Below are 12,453 nucleotides of genomic sequence, written 5' to 3'. Positions count from 1 at the left end.
TAATTGGTATGTTTGGTCTTAACTCTCCATCATAATATTTTATAATTATGTTTGTTATATTTGATATTTCTTTCTTTCCTCCAAGATTTTATTTAAATTCAAATTAGTTAACATATAGTGTAGTATTAGTTTCAGGAGTAGAATCTAATGATTCATCGCTTACATAAAACACCCAGTGCTCATCACAACAAGTGCCCTCCTTAATGCCCATCACCCATTTAGCCCATCCCCCCACCCACCTCCCCTCCAGCAACCCTCAGTTTGTTCTCTATAGTTAAGGGTCTCTTATGGTTTGCCTCCCTCTCTGTTTTTATCTTATTTTATTTTTCCTTCCCTTTCCCTATGTGCGTCTGTTTTGTTTCTTAAATTCCACATACGAGTGAAATCATATGGTATTTGTCTTTCTCTGACTGACTTATTTCACTTAGCATAATACCCTCTAGTTCCATCCACATCATGGATTTTTTTTCTATACAAAAATCTTTATTTTAACATTTAAAAGAATCACATGTTCATCCTGACCATTTTATTAGGCTTGACCACCCAATAAGTTATGCACAAACGTAGGTACTTGGAAGGTTAGTGCATACCTCTTTCACTGATGGAGTCAGGGTGAAGTGGCCACTCTCCCCACAGTCAGACCCCAACTTGCAAGTGGCAAGATTTCATTCTTTTTTGACGGCCAAGTAATATTCCATTGTATATATATGTATATATATATATATATATATATATACATATATATACATATATATACACCACATCTTCTTTATCCACTCATCAGCCAATGGACAGTTCAGCTCTTTTCATACTTTGGCTATTGTAGGCATTGCTGCTGTAAACATTGTGGTGCATGTGCCTCTTTGAATCGGTATTTTTTATATCCTTTGCATAAATACCTAGTAGAGCAATTGCTGGGTCATAGGGTAGTTCCATTTTTTTTTTTTTTAGGATTTATTTATTTGGGAGAGAGAGAGAGCAGGGGGAGGGGCAGAGGGAGAGGGAGAGAGAGAATCTCAAGCAGACTCCTTGCTGAGCGCAGAGTCTGATTCAGGGCTTGATTTCACGACCCCGAGATCATGACCTGAGCCGAAATCAAGAGTCGGACGCTTAACCGGCTGAGCCACCCAGGCGCCCTGGATAGGTCTATTTTTAACTTTTTGAGGAACCACCATACTGTTTTTCCAGAGTGGCTGCACCAGTTTGCATTCCCACCAACAGTGTAAGAGGGTTCCCCTTTCTCTGCATCCTCACCAACATCTGTTGTTTCCTGACTTGTTAATTTCAGCCATTCTGACAGGCGTGAGGTGGTATCTCATTGTGGTTTTGATTTGTATTTCTCTGATGATGAGTGATATTGACCATTTTTTCATAAGTCTGATAGCCAATTGTACGTCTTCTTTGGAGAAATGTCTGTTCATGTCTTCTGCCCATTTCTTAACTGGGAATTTATTTATGTTTTGGATGTTAAGTTTGATAAATTCTTTATAGATTTAGATACTAGCCCTTTATCTGACATGTCATTTGCAAATATATTCTCCCATTCTGTTGGTTGCCTTTTAGTTTTGTTGATTGTTCCCATCACTGTGCAGAAGCTTTTTATCTTAATGAAATCCCAATAGTTCATTTTTGCTTTGTTTCCCTTGCCTCTGGAGACGTGTCTAGTAAGAAGTTGCTATGACCGAGGTCAGAGAAGTTGCTGCCTATGTTTTCCTCTAGGATTTTGATGGATTCCTCTCTCACATTTAGGTCTTTCATCCATTTTGGATTTATTTTATTTATTTATTAAAAAAGTGGTCCAATTTCATTCTTCTGCATGTTGCTATTCAATTTTGGCAACACGATTTGTTGAAGAGACTGTCCTTTTTTCCATTGCATATTCTTTCCTACTTTGTCAAAGGTTAGTTGACCATATAGTTCTGGGTCCATTTCTGGGCTCTCTATTCTATTCCACTGATCTGTCTGTTTTTGTGCCAGTACCATACTGTCTGGATGATTACAGCTTTTAATACCCCTTGAAGTCCGGAATTATGATGCCTCCAGCTTTGGTTTTCTTTTTCAATGTTACTTTGGCTATTCGGGATCTTTTCTGGTTCTGACATTTCTTTCTCTATGAGGTGTATATTCTTTGATATAATTTTTAAAGATTTTATTTATTTATTTATTTAGAGAGAGTGAAAGTGTGTGCGGGGGAAGGAGCAGAGGCAGAGGGAGAGAGAGAATCTCAAGCAGACTCCATGCTGAGAGGGGTGGGGGATGTGGGATCTCACAACCCTGAGATCATGACCTGAGCCGAAATCAAGAGTTGGATGCTCAACCAACTGAGCCACCCAGGTGCCCCTATTCTTTGATCTTTAATTTATAAGATAAATAGGAAGGCTTATATTTTTTTGTTCTAGTGTTTACCACTGTATTTATACCTTTAAAAAAAAAAACAACCTCAGTTTCAAAACTCTGTCTGGCTTATCCATTTTTACTGGTACCTTTAACTCCCACCTATTGCCTGTTTTATCAGGGCCCGCCCAATCAGGAGAGAAATCACACAGTAATTTGAATGGGGGAAGTTTAATATAAAGAATTATTAACTATAACAGGGGACTGAAGTACCAAGGCATTGGCCAGTAATAGAAAAAGAGAACTCCAGAGCAAATAGAAATAGCAGATATAGGAAGCAGCTCCCCCCACTCCCCATTTACAGCAAGGCTGTGCCCGGAAGAGCACCTCCCTTCCTACCCACAAGTCTGAGATCCAGATCCGGCTGGACACAGCATGCCTGTGGCTCACAGGGTGACAGAGAAGTTACTGTGGTGCTGTGCTGGTAGAACTTGCTGGAAAACCATTCTGTAGGGTGCCAGGGAAGCCTGTTTATGGGGATGTGTCTCATTGGAGATACTTTTTTTTTTTTAAGATTGATTTATTTATTTGAGAGAGAGAGGGCACAAGTCAGGGGGAGGGGCGGAGGGAGAAGCATATTCCCCGCTCAGCGGGGAGCCCGCCGTGGGGCTGGATCCCAGGATCCCAGATCTCGACCAGAGCTGAAGGCAGATGCTAAACCAACTGAGCCACCCAGGCGCCCCTCTCACTCGAGATAGTTTGCTGCAAAACTGTCCAAGTGAGGTGCTGGCAAACTGCTGCCTGCTGGCTGCCATGCACGAGAGGAGGCTGGTGCGGGCAAAGCCATGGGTGCTGGAGTCGCTTGATCCCTGGAGCCTCCGGTACTGGAGAAGCTGCAGGAGGTTGTCCTAGTGAGTCCCGCCGACCGTGGACCGCAAACTTCCTTCTGCAGTGGCTCCTCTGCGCCCTCTGCTGGCCAAGCTTAATAATGAGCCAGCTGGCCGAGACCGATATTTAAAGGGCCCAGATTTATTTTCACAGAGCAGCCAATGAGAGTGAATTTGGAGCTGAGAGTCACCCCCACCACCAGTGAGCTTTATCCTATTTTCCTCCCTCTCTGTTCCTCTCCCACGCTTTTAATTACATTCGCTATCGCAATATAAAACATTTTTACTTATTTACCCTCATGCCACCTTTGTTTTAGCCTTAGGTCATACATACAGACATTCATCGTCTCTTGGTTGGATGAAGTGCATTCTCTTTCAGATTGGCTCATGGGTGCCGAATTCCTGAAGTACTTGTTGAAAAACAGAAAACTTTCCTATGGCCTTAATACTTGAAGGACAACTTGTTTGAATATAAAATCCTTGGTTCACACTTTAAAAAACAGAATGTTTAAAAAAAGCTGTCTCGGGGCGCCTGGGGGGCTCAGATGGTTAAGCGTCTGCCTTTGGCTCAGGTCATGATCCCGGGGTCCTGGGATCGAGTCCCGCATCGGGCTCCCTGCTCGGCGGGGAGCCTGCTTCTCCCTCTGCCTCTGCCTCTCATGAATAAATAAATAAAACATTAAAAAAAATAAAATAAAATAAGCTGTCTCATTGCTATATTGCTCTGTATGTTGGCTTTTAAAAAGCTGATGCCAGGGCGCCTGGGTGGCTCAGTCGGTTAAGCGACTGCCTTCGGCTCGGGTCATGATCCTGGAGTCCCGGGATCGAGTCCCGCATCAGGCTCCCTGCTCAGCAGGGAGTCTGCTTCTCCCTCTGACCTTCCTCCCTCTCATGCTCTCTGTCTCTCATTCTCTCTGTCAAATAAATAAATAAAATCTTTAAAAAAAAGCTGATGCCATTCTGATTCTTTTGCCTTTGTAAGTTATTTGATCTTTCTTCCTGAAGATCTTGAGCTTTTTTTTTTTTGAGAGAGAGAGAGTGAGTGAGCACGGGAGCCAATGGAAGAGAGGGCAAGGGGAGAGGGAGAAAGAAAATCTTAAGCAGGCTCCATGTCCAGCGCAGAGCCCGACCTCACTGAGATCATGACCTGAGCTGAAATCAAGAGTTGGAAGCTTAACCAACTGAGCTACCCAGGCGCCCCTTGAGAATTTTTTAAAAAATATTTTGAAATCTAATAGTTTTATGAGGATATGTCTCAATGTTGATTGTTCTAATTTTCCAAGGTTCCCAGTGGGCTCTTCCAATGTGCAGATTTTTTGCTCTTGGAAAGTTTTCTTACAGTGTTAATTATCAATTCTGGTTCATTGTTTGGTTTCTCTTCTAAGACTCCACTAATGCAAATGGGATTCCTTCTTTGACAATCTTCTACCATTATTTTGTTCTGACTTCTACTTCTTTATCTCATTTTCTTGGTTGTTTTTCTTTCTTCAGTGTCCCTTATTATACATTTATTTGAGTCCATTCTCCCTTGGGCATCTTATAATGTAATCTGTATTTCTGGATAATTTTGTCTGTTTCTTCCAATTCTCTCCTGAGTTCAGTCAACCTTCTTCATTCTTTTCCTGGGTTTTATCTATTTCCATTCTTTTCAAAATTTCTCATTCTGGGTGATTTTGCATATCTTCAAACACTTGTTTTGAGTATGTGTAGTTCTGTTTAGAGTGCTGTGTTCAGCTTTCTTACGTTTTGTGGCTGTTTATTCAGGGGTGTGTGTAAATTTTCCTTGGTTGATATGCAATGAAATTCCTTTTTTGATATTTTGCAATGACTCCATATGAACCTGTTAATCTTTTCTTGCTCATTTCTGTGGTGCTGGGTGTTTTATTCCAAGTTTAATTCTCCCTCTTCTGCCAGCTCAGCAGAGTCCAGATGCTTTCATGGATTTGTTTGGAGAGTGGGGAAGGAGTTGTGGGTCCTTTGATTTTGTTCTTTTGTCTTGCAGAGCCATGAAATTTCTCCATTGCTTCCCCTTTGACAGCCAAATGCCAAAAGGCACTTCTCCCTTCCTTTTTGCCCTTCGCTCTCCCCGAATCTGTGTGTTTCAAAGACTGCCCAGTCAAATCACCATGTACTTTGAAATCCCTCCCTTATAGTCAAAGCTCTGACCTGCTCTAGACATGTCTTCACATTTTCAGACTTCAGGTGGACTCAGTCAGGTCTTCCATCAAGCGTCAGACACTACTAGCTCCCCTCTTCTCCTAGTTTCTCTCCGCCAGTCTGCCCAGAGCCCGCGCCAGGTGGGGCTGGGACGGGGACGGGGACGTGGGAGATGGTGCGCTGTCCCTTGTTTTTTGTTTGTTTCTACTTACAGGTACTTTTAAGTTTGAGCATTTTGGTTTTGTGTAATTACATCTTTCTCTTTTCTTTATTCCAGATTACTTGGGTGGAGGGGGGCGGTGAGAACCTGCGCTGCTACTGGAAGTCTCTCTCAAAATATTGCCTCTCATCCCTCCAGTTTTGGGCCTTGCTAGTTTAGAGTCCTTGGTGAATGCTAATGGACACAGCACTGGTTCTTTTGAACTGGAAGGGAAGACCGCTACCTTGTTATTTTGCCCTTTTCATGCCTTAGAACCAACAGCTCTGAAAGGATGATTGGTCCTGATGAGCAAGGAAGAAATTGCTGTGGTCACACAATGCAGAGGGGGAGTTCCCAGGACTCAAAGAACTAAAGACACTCAACACAGGCAGACTTACCAAGGACTCAAGACGTCTCAGGGATGAAGGTCACCTTACTACGTAAAGAGCCTTTAAGGGAAAAAAAAAAAAAATATATATATATATATATGTATGTATATATATATATATATAATGGATCATAGAAGAAATAAGTTATAAATACCAACCTAGGGGTGAGAGATAAAATGCAGGACGCCTGATTATATATGAGTTTCAGAGAAATAACTATTTTTCTTTTTTGGGTAAAAGTATGTCCTAATGTTTGGGACATACTGATATGAAAAAAATCATCTGTTGTTTCTTTGAAGTTAACTGGACACCCTGTACAATGTTATTTGTGAAAGTTGGAAGCCCCCATCGTGGCCTTGTAACTCATTACACAATACTTTCTTCCTTGCAAGTAAAATATAGCTTAACAACTATCCCTGCCCATGTCTTTCCTCTTGTGTCATAAAAAGTGTGTGTTATTAATGATTGTCTTCTTAGTCCAGTGCCTTTGTTACAGGATACCAAGAGGGGATCGTGACCCAACTATTGAGCACATCCACATCCATGAACATTTCCACCACGGCCATGCCAGGGCGGGAGAGAGCCAGGGGGCTGAGTGCTAGCAGTGAATGTCTTGCCCCAGAACTGACACTCTCCGTTTCAGTAGCCAGAGCTGGTCTCATGGCAGGGCCTAACCTCAGGGAGGTGGGGAAGGGTATGAATGTACCAGAAAGTGGAGAACCAGCAACTGGAGAACATTGTGAATGTCCAGACAGGTGGCCAGTGGCCGATGGAAATTGGAGTCTTCCCTTTTGGCAAGAAATCTTGGTTGTAGGAGGGGTTGTTGCGGGAGCAGGTTGTTGTTGCTACGACCTTCGAGAAGTTGAAGTGTGAGCAGGGGTATGTGGACGTGGAGCAGGCAAAGGGGTAGGCTGTGGTGGATGTCGTGGGCTGGTTCGCTCATGTCCGTCCCTACTTTCCTAGGCATACTGAGAGAATGCAAAACTAAAAACTTTTAATTACTCAGACATCTCTTAGTCCAATTAAGCACATGCATGCCTTATGATTCAGCAATTCTGCTCCTTGTGTGTATGCTAGGGAAATTGTCACAGACACACATCAGGGGACATTTATGACGCCCACTGTGGCAGATGTGTGGTGGGGATGGGGAAGTTGGGGGTCATCTGGGGCCCAGCACTGGAGAGATGGGTGGATGCATGGATGGCTAGACAGATGGACAAAAGGATGGCTGGTGAGTCTTTACACAGGCCAGTGATCGTAATCTTAGGCTAAGGATTAACCCTACCTCCTGCATCTGAGGGCAAAAAGAAGAGGCATGTTTTCCAGACTCCCTTGTGCTGGAGGTCTCTGGGAGACATCCGGCCCACTCACTGGATGCCCTCTGAAGGCCGAGGCTGTTTGGCAGCTTCGGGAGCTCAGCCTTTCCGTAGGGTGCCGGCACGCCGGCGCTGCGGGGGGTCAGGAGGCCCTGCTGGCAGCTGCACCCACCTTCCAGGGTCTGTGCCCAGCACCTGGACTGCAGGCAGGGCAGTGCATTCGGGAACTCAGCAGTGCCAGGGCTGGCTCCCGGAGGCCCTCTCCTCTGGCCTTCCCAGCTGCCATGGAAGTAGTCGGTCATCTTCAATCCCTTTCTGCCACCAACAGCTGGACAAGCTGGTTTCCTGGAACCAACCCCTTCCTGATCTGCCATGGCTGGCCCAGATCACACGACTGACTGCCATACCTCAAACTCGGGACAGACCTCCTGACCTGACCCGGAAGAGCCCCGCTTGTCCCACGCCCTGCTCCCCTTTCCTGTTCTGCCGCAATCAGGAGGGGCAGGAATGGCCCACAGGAACCTGTGTGCTGGGAGCCCAAGAGGCAGGGGCCACAGAAGTTAGGCCCGAGCCCCTGGTCCTTCTGGGCCCAGCACTGCCAACTGCAGCTCCTGCAACCGCCCGAGGGCTGGCCCAGGGCGGAGAGGCCTGGGGACTCTGTGGCCCTCTGGCCTGCGCAGCTCTCCCTTCTGACAGTGTGGTAATGGAAACCTGCTCCGGGACGACAAAACACGATTACTAACCAGGTGGGTGACCACAGGAAAATCATTCAACCCTCTGGCCTACAGATTTCCTCATCTGTGGGGCCCTGCTGAGCTGTTGCAAGCATGACGTGAGGCATCGTCTGTGGGAAATACCAGCGTGGTGCCTGGCAGTTAGAGATGGCCTCAATACGTTTGAACCCAAAGCATCTCACGTATGTGGAAAAAGGCCACGGGGGACGAGTTTGTCTTATCTAGAAGATTCTTAGGCTCACAGGTGGGGTTGGGGTGAGGGAAAGTCAGCCTCGTTGTAGCCCACATTGTGGGGCCTCTCTCTCTCTCGGCTCCCAAACTGTACTGATGGGCCCTTCCTAGAGCTGGTTCCAATCAACACACCATGGGGAGCCCCCTCCCCAGGAGGGGGCCACCAGACCCCTGCAGCCTCCTCCGTTTCTGGCCTTTGGACCGTCGTCCTAGCTAGCCTGAGCTCACTGGGGCAGGGACCCCACAAAGCTCTGGCACTGAAAAGCCCTGGTCCCCAGGTGAGGAAGCCCAAGGCCAGCTCCCATGTTCCTAAGTTGCTGCATGGCTTTGGGCCAAGGCCCGACCCTCTCTGGCTCTGGGAAGCAGAGACAAGGATGTTTTTTCTCCCACTTGCCTGGCAAGAAGAAACTTTGGAGCCCTGCAGTATGGGGGTTCCTAGTCTGGAAGTTTTCCTGGAGCCTCTCCTCCCCCACCCCCGTGTGCATGCCCCCAGCCAGGGCTCAAAAGAAAACCAACCAGTGAAGGTCATTGGTGAATGTAAGTTTTTGGTTTTTTTTTTTTTAAAGAAAAGAGCCGCAGGACTGTGTCCTGGCCCTCGGTGCCCTCCTTTGGGCAAGACCGGCTCAGGGTCTGGCCTGGCCTCCCGGTTCAGACAGCGGCTGACAGCCCACGGAGGTAGTCCCCGGCCAGGGGCAGCACGGCCCAGTCATCAGTCCGCAGGGCCACAGGCACTCCGTCCCCCTGGGCCGCCTCCAGTCGCAACAACAGCCTCGAGGCTGGGGGCAGGCGGATGGCCACATGGTAGCTGGTGGGGGGCTGGGCCACCACCACAAAGGGCTCCAGGTGGCAGGCCACCAAGGCCTCCAGCCCCTGTGGCCCAAGAGGGCACCAGAGGCGACTCTCGGCGCCCTCTGGCAGGCAGGAGTCCCAGAGCTCCTCAAAGAAGCCCTGGTTGTCCCCGTCGGGTGCCCGGGGGAAAGGCAGGAAAAGGTCGGCGAAGTTCACCAGCAGGGGCGGCAGGTGGGCATGGCACGTGAGGCCGGCGGGGGTGGCGAACAGGGCGCGCACGGCCAGCCGCGCGGGAGCCGGGCGACGCGGCCGCAGCGGCAGGTGCAGAGGCCGGCAGGGGCGGCCCGGGAGCAGGCAGGGCACGTGGACCGCGCCCAGGGGCGCGTACAGCTGTCCTTCCACGCGGAAGCGCAGCTCCACGGAGTACAGAGGCTCCAGCACCTCCACCTGCAGCTGCAGCACTGGGACCGGGCCCGCCGCTCTGCGGGGCCCCACACTTAGCCGCATCGGGGCCGGGGCCTCCTGCACCATCAGCACGGCGGCAAAGCCCTGGTTCTCGGCCACCAGTGAGGAGGTCAATGCAGGGGCGGCCAGCGAGGGGCCCAGGGCCACCCCCAGCTTGGGCCCCGCCAGGTGGGCCAGGAGGATGTAGTAGAGGCGTGCGTGGTCCCGCCCATCAGGGTCCTCCAACTGTCTGGCCATTGCCTGCAGCAAGTCGGCCAGGCCTTCCGCGACCCCCGCGCGCAGCAGAGCCCGGCAGACCTGCAGCAGCGCCTGCTGGAGGCCCCAGTCCGAGCAGTGGGCCGCCGCCGCACGCAGGAAGCCTAGGGTGGCACTTGGAGCCTTCCCGTCTGCCACTTTGGACAGTATCTGCAGGTGCCAACGAAGGGCCTCGTCCCTGCCCGGCCTGGACACCACTTCCTGCCGCAAGGCCGCTCTCAGGGGCTCCCCCAGTTCAGGGCCCACCCTATCCAAGAGATCCACGAAATGGGGAGCCAGGGCAGGCCGGGCGCGGTACAGCTGGGCCAGTCCGTGGGTCAACGGTGTCAGCACCGTAGGTTGCGTGGCTAGGCAGTGAACCACCAGGTAGGAGGCCTGGAAGCAGAGAGTGGCCAAGGCCCGGGGGCCCCCATGCAGGGCTGCCCTCTGCCGCAGGCCAGCCAGCAGCTCCCCCAGGTAATGCTGGGGACACCAATCCTGGCCTTTCTCCTCCTTTTCTTCATCTTCTGCACAGAGCAAACACAGCAGATGCAGGTGGGCCAGGAGGGCTGACGGGTCATGCAGGAGACTGGGTAGGAGGCCACGGCACAGCCGGGGCCCTAGCAGCAGGGGGGCCGTCTCCTCTCCTGTGGGGCCTAGAGGCCAGTTCTCAGGGAAGTTCAGCAGGCAGTGCAGGTAGAAGAGATGGGCGGGCAGGGGCAGGGCTGGGTGCTGGGCGGCCAAGGTGAGCCGGCGGAGCAGCAAGGCCTCATCCTGGGCCGTGAACAGGGCTTCACCAAAGGCCGCCTTGAGCGCCAGAACGGCGTGTAGCAGCGTCAGCTGGGCCGTGCCCAGTAGCCGTACCAACTGTGGCTTGAAGAGCACTGGCGGCTGTCCCCGAAGCCCCCGCAAAGCCCAGCCCAGCAGCCAGAGAAGCTGGGCCTGAGCCACAGGAGTGAGCAGGTAGGAAGTGTCCAGAAGCTGGGCCACAGCAGCCCGCAGCTCCCGGGCCTCCTCAGGACTGGGCTCCAGCACTGCAAGGCCACACGCCTCCTCCTCGGCAGCCGGCCAGCTGGGTGCCTGGGGCTGAAGGTGGGCATCCCCGTCCTCAGCTAGTGTCCAGTTCCAGGGACCACCTGTCACGGGCGTATCCCCGGCCACAAGCAGGCCCTGCAGGCCGGCCCTCGCCCTGGCCTGTATCACCAACGTGTTGCGCAGAGCAAGTGCCAGCAGCAGGCTGAGCGGCTGGACCGGGCCTTCCTGCCCCAGCAGGCTCCGTAGCAGCCCCAGGTAGCCCCCCAGCAGCCCAGGCTTGCAGCTCTCCAGCTCCCGCAGGCACTCACACGCTGTGGCCTGCAGGGGGCGCTGCTCCGAGGCGGGGCCAAAGCCTCGGCCCAGATCGCGGCCCGAGGCCAAGCCAAGAAGTAGGGGCAGGAGCCGGCGGGAGGCTCCCGAGGTGGGGCCCAGCGCATCTCCGGCCGCCAGGGCTGTGGTGGCCGCCAGCAGCAGGGACCGCCGCAGGGCTGAGGGCCGTGGGGGCAGAAGGACCAAGGTGTCCAACAGGGAGGTGGCGGCTGCCTCGGCCGCAGCGGCGTCCGGCCACAGCTGGGCTGGGTACTCCAGGCTCAGGACCAGCAAGGAAACCTGGGGATGGGGGATTTGGGTGGGAATCACGAAAATGAGGTTCAGGGCGCGGCGGGCTGAGGTGGCGAGATGGGCCAGGGCAGGGGGTGCACACAGGGCCTACCTTGGTCTGTTCGCTCAGCTTCTCACTTCTCAGTTCGCTCAGCAGGTCACGACCCAGATCCTCACCCTCGGGACCGGCCATGAAGGCGGACGGGCTGGCCCGGAAGGCGCCCAGGCGCTGGGCCCAGGTTTCCCGGCTCGGGGGTCCCATGGTCCGGCACCCAGGTCCCTGCAAAGAAGCGAGGGAAGGTCAGGCCCGCGGCCGCCAGAGGGCGCCCGAGCACCTGTGCGCACTCCGAAGGGGCCTCCGTCACCCCAGGGCCGCCTCGTAAATCCCAGCCGCCCCCTGCCACGCGCAGACGCCAGCGGGGACCCCGCGCCCGGACCCCGAGATGAAACCGAGAGGTTTCGGGGGCGACGCCACAGCGGGCAACCACGGGTCCCCGCGGGGCAGGGCCGCCGGCGCGGGGTGCGTGCCGAGAGCTCATTAGGCCGCCCGCCCGCTGCCGACACCGAAACCACAGCGCCGCCCCGGCCCGCGGCGCCCGCGGTAACGGGCCGGCCGCTCTCACCTCGCCTGACTCAGCCGCGGCGGGCGCTCGGGCCCGCCGGCTCCTTCCGGGCGGCGGCTCGCGGCGGGGCGGGGCCCGCGGCGCGTGGGCGGCGGGGGCGGGGCCGTAACGGGGCCACCGCCTTCCCTCCCGCCCCGCCAGCAGGTGCCGACTCGCCGGTTTCGCTGGGGCTGAGTAACTGTCCCGCTGCGCGCGGGCCCCCATTCCCCGAAACCGCCTCAGGCCCGGGCAGAGGCGGTGGAGTTGGGTGGGCCCGGGCTCCCGGATGTCGGGGTCCCGTCCGCGCGCGGACTGCGATCCCAGGGCCTTGCGGGGGACAGCGCCCGCCGCGCCCGCGATGGCAATCAGCGCGCGGCGCCCGGGCGCTCCGCACCATGCGGGGGGCGTGGGGTGAGGGTCTCTGGGCTCCCACGGTGTCCGCTGGGGGGTGTGCGAGGTGCGGTCCCAGAGCGCCTGCAGG

At 53.2% G+C, this 12,453-nt stretch overlaps 1 protein-coding gene across 1 annotated transcript; it reads right to left on the bottom strand.

Annotated features, from left to right (window-relative positions):
- Nucleotides 1–8,864: 8,864 nt before the first annotated feature.
- On the bottom strand, nt 8,865–12,019 carry AP5B1 (adaptor related protein complex 5 subunit beta 1). The gene is made up of 3 exons (XM_021685050.2): nt 11,994–12,019; nt 11,483–11,650; nt 8,865–11,379 (listed from the first exon to the last, which is right to left on the bottom strand). Exons 2-3 carry the CDS (start codon nt 11,630–11,632, stop codon nt 8,896–8,898), a joined length of 2,634 nt encoding a protein of 877 aa, XP_021540725.1. The 5' UTR covers nt 11,633–11,650; nt 11,994–12,019; the 3' UTR covers nt 8,865–8,895.
- Between the last annotated feature and the right edge of the window lie 434 nt (nt 12,020–12,453).

The sequence above is a fragment of the Neomonachus schauinslandi genome, chromosome 11, assembly GCF_002201575.2.
Source record: "Neomonachus schauinslandi chromosome 11, ASM220157v2, whole genome shotgun sequence".
Classification (NCBI taxonomy): domain Eukaryota; kingdom Metazoa; phylum Chordata; class Mammalia; order Carnivora; family Phocidae; genus Neomonachus; species Neomonachus schauinslandi.
Note: the sequence above shows the minus strand (reverse complement) of the source record. Positions and strands in the feature narration are given on the sequence as shown.